This window comes from Pollicipes pollicipes, unplaced genomic scaffold, assembly GCF_011947565.3.
Source record: "Pollicipes pollicipes isolate AB1234 unplaced genomic scaffold, Ppol_2.1 Scaffold_4219;HRSCAF=4965_pilon_pilon_pilon, whole genome shotgun sequence".
NCBI lineage: Eukaryota > Metazoa > Arthropoda > Thecostraca > Pollicipedomorpha > Pollicipedidae > Pollicipes > Pollicipes pollicipes.
In genome coordinates this window covers 12666216-12677270 of record NW_023596448.1, presented here as the reverse complement: position 1 = coordinate 12677270, position 11055 = coordinate 12666216, and the positions used below count along the sequence as shown (strand labels likewise).

General features: G+C 54.3%; 1 protein-coding gene across 1 annotated transcript; it reads right to left on the bottom strand.

The window, feature by feature from the left end:
* Positions 1-149: 149 nt before the first annotated feature.
* On the bottom strand, positions 150-10494 carry LOC119095926 (growth factor receptor-bound protein 2). The gene is made up of 5 exons (XM_037218778.1): positions 10141-10494; positions 6790-6887; positions 6072-6191; positions 1572-1737; positions 150-1284 (listed from the first exon to the last, which is right to left on the bottom strand). Exons 1-5 carry the CDS (start codon positions 10216-10218, stop codon positions 1111-1113), a joined length of 636 nt encoding a protein of 211 aa, XP_037074673.1. The 5' UTR covers positions 10219-10494; the 3' UTR covers positions 150-1110.
* Between the last annotated feature and the right edge of the window lie 561 nt (positions 10495-11055).

Here is an 11055-nt window from a genome sequence, read left to right as displayed (position 1 = left end):
CTGTTTTGATCGCAGCGTAGCCCTTATCTGTCATGAAGTTTTCCAACGCAGCTCAGCGCACTCAAACAACTAACGCCGAACATGGGGATAAATCTGACTCGGTCCTCTAATTCGAACCTGTTCCGCTGCACTCCACTAACATTCAGATATGTGCTCAGCTGGCATCAGTGTTTTTCTCCGTTTATTGAAAACTCGGCTGGCTGCGCATCGACAAGACATCGCGGTGTTATGTACAAAAAAACCCAGCGGCAAGCCAGCCCCTCCGCAGGTCGCGCCAATCTAACGTCGTCTCAATCAAACCTCCCCTGGCGTCCACCCCGCCAGTTATTTCATCCACCGTCAGACAGATGGCGCGCGCGGCGCTCAGACAGTACAACAGCGCCGACCGGCCGATAGATGGCAGACGCGACGTCGTCCAGCAGTGCGCCGGAGACGCCGCCACGGGGCGCCGGGCGTGGCCAGGCAAACAGGAATCAGGCGGGAAAGCACCATTTCACGAGTTTGGCGAGCGTTTGCGTGGCAGGCAGTCATGGGCACAACACGAGAGCGCAGAAGAGGGCCATGGCCCCAGTGCAGCGACAGACACCGGCGGCCGCAGCAGGTGATCGGACGCGGCCGCTTCACAACTGCGGCCGGCCGTCACGCGGTCCATGCAAACATAATGCTTATCCGTAGACGCTAATTAAACAATACAATCAATAAACTGTTAGAATCCAGCAACTTAACTATTCTGTCAGACTGGCTAGAGGCCAGAGGCGCCGCCTGACGCACACAAACACGCACACACGCGCACAAGACGGGACCACACGCACCCACACGCCGCGCGGAGACACTCGCGGTAGGCCAGACGCCAGCCAGACAACACGGTAATATAATTCGTTGTCTAAGTTAGTGGCCGCCGGCGTCGGCACCCACGCGCGGTAAAAAATGACCACGCACCTCGTAACGCCCCGTCTAAAAATATCTGGCTCTGGGGACACCGCGCGCCGACAGGCGACAGGCCGGGCGCCGCCACGCGGCCCGGGCAACGCCCGCGAGTCCACGTTCAACGCGCCGGTGGCGCCGCCTTCACGCCGCAGTTGCGCCACCTGCGCCGCCCGGGCGCCGGTTTTACGAGTGGTGGGCGGTGACGTATGTGTTGGGGAAGAGGCCCTTCCGGTCTCCGATCTCGCCGCACCACCAGTGCTGGTCGGACCGGTCCGTGACGGTGATGATGTCGCCGCGCTTGAACTCCAGCTCGCCCTGCTCCTGCGGCGTGAAGTCGTACAGCGCCTGCACGTGGTACTGCCGGAGCGGAGGGGAGCGGGTGAGATGGGCAGAGGCGCCCACGCCTCCAGCAGAGACGCGGTACGACAGCGCTCGGCGTCGACACCGATAGCCACAGCTGCCATGCTGTTAGATTATTCTAGTAGTATTTGCGACGAGCGTTTGTACCCTCTAATGCCGGCGCTGCCCTGGGTGGTCGCTTGCAAGTCGCTCAACCCAGCTTCGCCTCTGGACCACCATATTCACGAGCCTGACGTAAGTTCACTCCACCCAACACTATCGGCTCGGCCGACTGGCGGGCTCACCTCCTGCGACACCATATCCCTGAGCTTGATGTCCTGCGAGCGGCTGACGCTGGCCGACCGGTGGTACTCCACCAGTTCGTTGAGCGAGCTGAACTTGACCACCCAGAGGAAGAACTTGCCGGTCGCGTCCCGCAGCACCTTGAAGTGTTGCACGCCGTCTCCGCACCTGGCCGGCCAGCCCACACAGGCGCCCGTCAGCCCAAGCAGCGGGGACACAAACACAGCGCCGTCCGAGTCACGGCCAGGGCCCGACAGCGAAGACAACAGAAAACGCTGGTCGAGGGCGGGGGGGGGGGGGGGGGGCAGAGAGCTACTCAGGGCGGGAGGAGCCATAACACAGGTCCGAAAGTAACCGGGGATCGGGGGTAAGACGGGCACAGGCTGGAAAAAACGACGTGGAAGGAAACGAGAGCAGCATACGTGACGGGTGCCCATCTGCCAGTCAGATGCGGGAGGCAGCATACATGGCAGCATAGTTCATGTGAAGGGCAGCTCAGTTCACGTGAGGGAAGCACGGTTCATGTGAGGTCAGCACCGTTCATGTGAGGGCAGCCCGTTTCATGTGAGGGGACCACAGTTCATGCAAGCAGAGCAGTGATCTACACAGGTCGTGTGAAGAATGGAGAGCGGGAAGACAGCGCCAGCACGGCTCAACGCGTTCACAGACCCCAGGAGCGCCGTGACGACGTCTGACCGGCGGGTTACACGCCACCAGCTGCGTCCCCTTCCTCCCCCCCCCCCCCCGCCAATCAGTCACCATCCGCCGGCAGCGGACGACGGCGGCTAGCGCGCTCACCTCCACCCACAGCTGACCCCGTCAGGGCGCAGGCGCTCCCCTGAGTCAACGTATCGCCCCAGCGGCGACGCTGCACGGTGTGCGTACAGCCCGGCAACAGCGACAGCTGAGGCACCCCGCCCATGGCGGGCACGGCACGGCACCAGGCGGGGCAGTCCCGGCACTCCAAGGCCAACAGATTCCACCAATGGGCGGTTATGCCTCGTCCAGTTGCTGCCACCGACGCTCGAAATAGCCGGCCTACTTGCCATCGCTAACCGCAGCGTTCTGATTCGGGCCTGAACAATGTAATAAACACACAAGCCTGACCGGGAAACGCAAGACTCGTGCGAACACGGAAATCCATGAGGCTGCAGGTCTGATAGAACCAGGGAAGGGCGACTGCATAACAGACGGCTGATTCAATATCAGATGGTTCACGCGACCTAGCGTGCGACGCGATGGGACTTGGTCGCCGCGATTGGCTGCATCGGTCGATACTGACCGTCTGGCCGTCATGAAGTCATCATCACCCACACGTCACGAACTCAATTACTGAGCGGATCGAACCTGCCACCTAACGGGATGACCAAACACGCCCCGGCTCATGATGAGCATCACCTAAATGTATGTAGTGACGTCAGATCACGCAATGTCACCCCGATATCAACATCGCCCCGTCTCCATGTCCAATTACGACCTGAGCCGGACAAAGCCCGTCGCGTCTTCCACCCCAGCCTGCCCAGCCACTTCACACTGACCCAACGAACCACGCGCCATGGCGCCCGGGGCCCTCCTCTGCCCGGGCCGCCTGGCACACAGCGCCGCCCTCCTCTGCCCGGGCCACAGTTTATAGTCGTCTGGACCGGGGCCACCGTGCGGTTTGGCGGCGGCGGCGCCCGCCGCCGTGGCCCGCCGGCGCCGTATGCCACGCCCGGCGCGCAGCAGACCCGGTGGGGAGGGCTGAGCAAGGGCGCGCAGGCTCTACCCCCCGACACCGACAGGACCACAAGTCTGCGCTGGATGACACAGCGCCGGTGGCAATGACGCCGACGTCGGTGGCACGGAGTAGGCTGACGAGCGTTGGCAGTCGCGGGGTGACGGGCCGGTGGCAGTCGCGGGGTGACGGGCCGGTGGCAGTCGCGGGGTGACCGGCGGTGGCATTGGTGGGTGACGGGCCGGTAGCAGTGAGGGTGACGGGCTGTGGGACTGATGGGGTGACGAGGTATACCTTTTAGGGTTGGCCTGGTACCATCCGCCGGCCGTTTTTTTTTCTTACGTTTGTTTCACGCCACTAGAAGGGGGGGGGGGGGGGCGTAGGCCATGACATCCCCTCGGTTTCCCACCGAGTTCACTTACAAAAGTGCCTCTATCTTTACCGCGAATGCAGCCAACGGCGTCGCTTTCTCTAAGGGCAAGGTCAACAGCCGAGCTACCTTCACCCGAATATCGTCGAGGAACGTTGCAAACCCAACTTCGTCCGACCACACCACTATTTTCGAGAACAGAACACTGCAGTCGCTAGAAATTCGCCAACGCAAGTTTTCGGTGCCAGATCTCTATCAGATATACCTGCACGCCTTTTATCATATTCTGGGCACAATTTTCGGCCACCAATGTTATCAAAAGGACGGCACATATTTATATTTTGCTGGAGCCGGCGCCATGCAGTGCTCCGTGGAGTTTACAGGGGCTTCCACTACCTTTCGCAGGGAGACCACCGCCTGCCCGGAGAGCAGTGCTCCGTGGAGTTTACAGGGGCTTCCACTACCTTCCACAGGGAGACCACCGCCTGCCCGGAGAGGACCGCCGCCTTCCCTTCGAACGGATCTCAACAGCGTAAAGGGTGTCGCTCTGTTAGCCGCTAGAATTGCCAGTCGGTGCATAGCCGCCACCGGGCGGCGATGCCTTCGCAATGGCCACGTCTTTCCTCCAAAACTTCCAAATTACTAACACCGTAATTTTGGGGAATCCAAAAACCCTATTGGGCCTTTATCCTGCATCCCCAAACGCCTCAGTCACGAAAGGTGGGCTATAGTTATTGAACATCGGGACATTTAAACCCACGCGGCCATCTAGAGAGACTTATACGATTCCACTTTCTGTAGCTACCTCAACTGGAACGTGCCCCACAGAAACCCTCATCCAAATGAGCTGCATTAAGTATATGATCCTTGAGACAGAAACGAGAACGTCTTCTGTCGGGGCGGTCAATGCACACTCAACTAAATAACCCTCAGGACAGCTACGAAAAACCTCCCACGGTATCCATCGAGCTGATATATTAATGCAATGCAACATCAACTAAACAACGGCCAGGACAGTTATGGAATACCTCCCATCGCGTCCATCCAGATGATGCAATGTCAAATAAATGCGGGGTAACCCGATTTTCGTGATCCAAATTCTTAACGCATCTTCGCTTGTCACAGTTACACTCTGAACCTTCCCATTTTTCCCTACGCAATGCCACACGTTCATCTGCTGCATGGAGCTCGGTACACGCTGTCAGCGCAGCAGCACTGCTGGAGACTGTAGGTCATCATTCAGATGTAACACACTGCCGGCCGACGCCGAAACCAAATACGGAACGTGTGCGCTGCACCAGGCATCGGGGCATGTCACTTATGGACGGGCGCGCAGCCTCTGACAGTGTCCCGCACACGGACAGGGCCGCCGGTGGTGGCGGCGGCTGAATGTGGTACACCACCGGGAAATGAGGCAACGCGGGGCACTATTCGACATCTGCAATGGCAAACATCGGGATGTCTTCAGTGCCCCATAACGGGAAAATGGCTTCCGGGACCCGCGCACTATCTGCAAAGCACCGTTTACCGCACAACTGATGGGATATTGTCCCTTCACAGACGGCAGCTGCTAACCCGTCAGCACGCGGGCCAATCCCCAGCGTGTCACGACCGCTGAACGGTGGGCATGGGCCGTATTAGGGCGGTGCCCACGCCCTGGGCGTCCCGGCATGCCCGGCCTTCACTGCGACAAAGTGTGCACACGAGCAGCCGGGGACCGTCACTCCTCGGCGCATAATGCAGTGCACAGCACAGAGGGGAGTGTTTAGGACGATCCCCCGCTGACAGCACAGAACATATCACACGGAGAACAGAACACAGGATACGCGGGAGAACGCGGAACACAGACCGACGCGTTTAACACAGCACAGGCCGCAGCAAACGGCGACAAGAATTCTCTGAACGCTGAGCGGAACCTCCAACCGTGAGCAAAACGCAGAAACAAGGTACAGAACACACGACCAGTGCAAACACGCTACGCAGAGCAGGACACGGTACGCAGCGGCTGCGTGGCGCTGAGCGAGGACAGTCCGTCGGTCAGTCCACAGCGCTCTAACCCTGCCTGCTGACAGGCCGTGCGCGGGAGCGAGGCAGTCCGTCGGTCAGCTCCACGGCGCTCTACCCTGCCTGCTGACAGGCCGTGCGCGGAGCGAGCGCGGTACGGAGGAGGCCAGTCGGTCAGCTCCACGGCGCTCTCCCATGCCTGCTGACAGGCCGTGCGGGAGCGAGCGCGCGGTACGGAGCGAGGCAGTCCGTCGGTCAGCTCCACGGCGCTCTCACCCTGCCTGCTGACAGGCCGTGCGCGGAGCGAGCGCGGTACGGAGCGACACGACTGCCGACGCTCGCCGGGCGCGTCATGACATACCTCACGCCCAGCATGACAGACAGCACAGACACGAGCGGCCCAGCGGGACTTACTTGACGCTGAGCGAGAAGTCGGCCGGCGAGCTCTCGCTGACGCGCACCACGAACGCGCCCTCGTGCTTGTTCATCAGCATCTTCTCGGCGTCGGCGCGCGTGATCCGGCCGTAGTACCAGCTGAAACGTAGGCGGCGTGAGCAGGGTCCGAACACCATAGGAGTCAGGCCGGGGCCGGCGCCGCTGACCGGTGACGGTCGCCCTTTTACCCACACCGGATATCTGGGAGGCCATCCTCGCGGCGCCGGTGCGAGGCGAACACTTCACCTCACGCTCAGAGACAGGGCCGCCGGGCGTTAGGAACCGCGCCAGATCTGCTGCCGGTGTGAGCGGCGGGATGCACCCGCCGCGTCCGGCCGGCCCCGACGGGAGGCTGTCACCACATCCATTTGATGCAACACCATCTGTGTGCAGCAGCGTCTGGTGACGACAGTCCCCGTCACACGCCGCCAGAGGCGTCTTCCCGACGCGTCATCGCCGCAAACATACCACACCGACCACGGCAGTTACCAGGCACCAGTCACTTTATCACCTGCTCGCGTGCGATGAGCGTTAGCGTTACAATCTCTCCCAACGACCTGGGCAGAGGCGGCTAGACAGTCCGGCAGCCCGAGCTGCGTCCATGACCGGGTCCGCGCGCGTGGCCGGCCGGCCCGCTAGCCGGACGGCACCGCCGCCGTCGGAGGAGCCGGCCGCGCTCGGGGCCGCCCATACTCACTCATGCGGCTTCATCTCGATGTAGTTGCTGGGGATGAGGCCCTCCCTGCTCTCCAGCTCGGCGCGGTACCAGTTCATGTCGTCCTCCATGTTCAGGATCTGGCGATGGCACGACGGGTCAGGACGAGGCCCCTGGCGAGGCGACGCTTCCCGTGGTACCGGCACGGAACACTGATCACCGTCGCCGACTGATGCGGCACGCGCGCCGCATTGTCCGACTAACGACGGCGAGTAATCAGGGTCTTTGAAATACATTTCGTCGCACGAACCACTGGGAAATGACGCACCTGGAGTAAGAACTACTATAGCAGACTATAGGTGACTACGGCTGACTGCATGGACTGCTAGGTTTAATATGCATGGCTTTCGTTGTCAAAAATAGACTTGTTTGCTCATGGTTTCTCAAAAATACTGGTAGCACCCATGTTTGAAACACTATTGACAATTTTGATCCAATAGCATTACTTACTGAGCAGCTCAACTCGAACTTACAAGACTTTGGCCCTTGGGCTTTTTGAGGGAATACACCTGGGCTTTCTCAAGGACAAATGGCTATTCCTGTGGAAATGACATCACCGTCAATATGCTTATCTGTAAACTGGTGACAAATATCACATAGCTGGGCCAAGGCATGGGCTTGTGGCATTTTCACAATGTCAATGTTTCCCTTAAGGCAGCCTGTAACTCGACATTGGGTGGGCAGCACACCATTGTCCTGCCACCAACAGATCGGACATCCATTGCTTGTCTCAGGCACAGAAAGTCTAAATAAAAAATCAAATGGCAACCATCAGCACAGTGGCATTGGACAACACGACAAACTTAAGCTGGTTCCGCCGCTTCGTCACAGCACCACCGCGACAGACCTGAGCCTCGCCGCCTACTGCCGCGGGTCCGGGCCCCCCTGGCTCCCAGCAGCATGAGCTGCAAAGCATTTCAAGCTACAACTCAGTCATTGTTAAAGAAAGTTCCTTTAAACTCCGTGCGGGCATTGGTTTGGTCATATCTACAATATATCGCCTCAGGTCTTCATAATTTTGAGTCTAAGGCAAAACATATTGAGCATACTTTCTATCATCATTTTTGTTCCTTAACATGACAATGTTCCAATGAAAACATTGGAGCACTGACATATACGCACATGATGAACTAATTGGCCCGCAGTTTCTGTTATACCGACAACAAAACATATTCTGTCATCAACCTGTCTACTGCTAAGTGCTTTGGTAAAAAACTGGCAAACATATATCACATCACTTCCACTTATTCTAATCATGGCTGCTATTTTGGCACAAGGCCAAAAATGCATAATCAGGCAGGCACTAAAACTTTTGCACTGATTTGCACATCACATTTTTGAAAGATTGCAAATACTTGATAGTGATTGGACAGACCTGATTGCTCCTCCGTGAATGTCAGGTTAAGGATACTAAGCATTTTTAAGAAGTAAAACTACATGAATCATGTATGCAAACAGGTGATTTGATATTTTGACAAGCAATGGCTGATCACAAAGACTACACAGAAACACAATCAAAGCATGGCCATATTCGGCATGTTTCATCACTGCATCAGTGGCTGAAGTCCAATAGCATGGGGTGCATCTTCCCTTACCTTACCTCACATTTATGTACCACTGCCTACCAAGCAGTTAGCGTGCCTGCAGTTTTATCTTTAACACAAAAATGATCACGTGTGTGCATGAAAGATAGTTTGGGTTAACCTACATACTGATGGCTGACTTTTTCAGAAATAACCATCAAGATAATATATTAGGGAACAACTTATCTTATCTTGTGGTGGTGATTTGGGGTTTTGGGGTGTGTCAACTGCTGTATGTCATGCCGGACCTATCTTATCTCAACTCACAGCTATCAGTTTGGGCAGTGACACCTCATATTCCTATGACCTGAAAGTGCCAATGATTGTCTGATGCAGAAAGGAATAAATGAATAAATGCTTTTTCCAGATTAAAATCATGCAAAAAATGGGATAATTACCAGGGGAAGGGCACACAGATGACCATGAAGCCTGACTCCATGGCACGTACAGCAATCAATGCAGCTCAACTCTACTTAAGTCTGGATTACAAACACAAGTGTAATGATGTTCAGGTTGACTAGTATCATTGTTAGCTAATGGATACTGATATCTAGATCCCGATGAGATGCACACTTTCATGCATGTTACTGAAATTGTAATGGGTTGTGATAAACAAAGCAGACAATGAATTGGGTACCCCCTGAAAGTTATGATCCAAACTATCATTGCATAATTTGTTTGAACATGGTAACACTTGTGACACCTTTAAAAGTTTAAGTTTTACCTACACAAGGTCATGGACATTGGATGTAATTACCATAAAAGTACTGCACTGCAGCAGTGTTAACCTCATTAAAAATTGTCTTCCTTACTGAAAGCACTCTGGTTCCAGTGACTATGCATAATTATTTTACTCATCCTTGCAATAGCTTGCGTTAGCATTAATAATTTTTCTTAAAGTGTCATTTTGGGAAACACTGCTCTTCATCATGATAATGTTCTGTATTTAGAAGAAGAAAAAAACACCAAAAAAGTGAACTATTTATATAATGTAAACCAAATCTCCATGAAAACGTGAAACAGTAAGACTGAAAACAGTAAGTAAAGTGACTGAATGTCTGACCATGATTGTAAACAGTATGTTGTATTTTGCAACACAACATATCATTTTGCATTTACTGCCATTTTTTGCATCAACAGTACTTTTCACTTATTCCACTATTTGCATCATTAGGCTTACTGCATTTTCACACAGATCTTGACTTGAGAGCTGTCTCAGCAAACTACTAGCAAATCTAAATACAACGCGGCACGTCAAGTAATTTGACAGTGCTAGAGCGACTGAAAGACCTCCTGCTGGGTTTTCAAACCAAATGTGCCCAGTAATCTCATTCAATGTTGTGTATGCCTGTCCTGAGTCTGGCACAATGAAAAACAACATAATAACTAGTACCTTCTGAAAGTAGGCTGCATGCATAGCATTATTGACACACAAATACTAGCTAACATACCACTACCTTGAAATACAACAAGATCACAGCAAAATCCATCCACCAGAACCAGTGCTACACTCAAAACTACTTTCTGTGTTTAAACTGAATAGTTCCAGAGCAGAAATAAAACTTATTTTTGATAAGCATTTTCAGCTTCTAGCAGCATCAGGAGCATTTCCTAATGGGAGAATTATGTTTTCATAACCGGTGTACACCAGAGACATCTTTGAAGACATGCTTGTACCATGGCATGGCAATAAAGGCTGGCATGTGGAAGCCTACATGAACATCCATCACAAATGCACAAACTCCCTCACCTTGAGCACATGTCCCTTCCGGAAACTAAGCTCGTCCTCTGCAGTCGCAACGAAGTCATGTCTGGCAATCGCTTCCATAGCCCTTCTTGCCAATGGGCTGCACTAGGTCCGCAATAATAAGTGGCTTTAGGGTATCGGGCCAGGCCCTAAGGGTCACGACGAACCCGGCGCAGGCTGACACCTGTCTCCACGCCTTGTTTTGGATAGAAAGACAACCGAAACCAAGTTCAATGACTTCTTCTGCACTTTCCGTCTGCGATCGCAATACAGAATACGAGATATATCGAGCTTTCGGAGATAATAGGCACGCCCAGCGTGGCCACACACTACGCCGGGCTCCCCGCAACTAAGTAAGTACTGTTACGGAGTGCAATAGTGATGTTTGGATGGGTTGATCATTTTGCCAGTACTTAACGGGACAAACGTCGTATTTACAAACATGAATCATGTATATTGCATATCAGGATCTCAGAATTACTTTTCCTGAACATTTTGTCACCAAAAATTTTATTTCAGTCTTAGCACTTAATCTTTGATTTTCTTAGGATCAAGAAATGCGTCATCAGTACAAGTAGTATAAATCTCTCTAGCAACATCTCTTGCCCTTCCTAAGGGAGAGGATTGGTGTCGAGGCGGTGGTCTCATGGAATACGCTGTGTGCATGTACGGGGGGGGGGGGGGGGGGGGGGGGACGGGGGTGTGGCAGAGGGCGCAGCCAGAGCAGAGGTGTCACTTCCAAAATCGGTTGGGGTGCTGAGTAGATGACGTTGACCGATCCTACCCCAAATTTTGTTTTCCCTGGATTACGGCCACTTTGATTTGCACTTCCGACGTAAAAAGTGTAACAAATGTTACGTCGCATCCTAAATGAGGCGCACCACCGTGGACAATCGACCGGACAATCGATTACCTGCA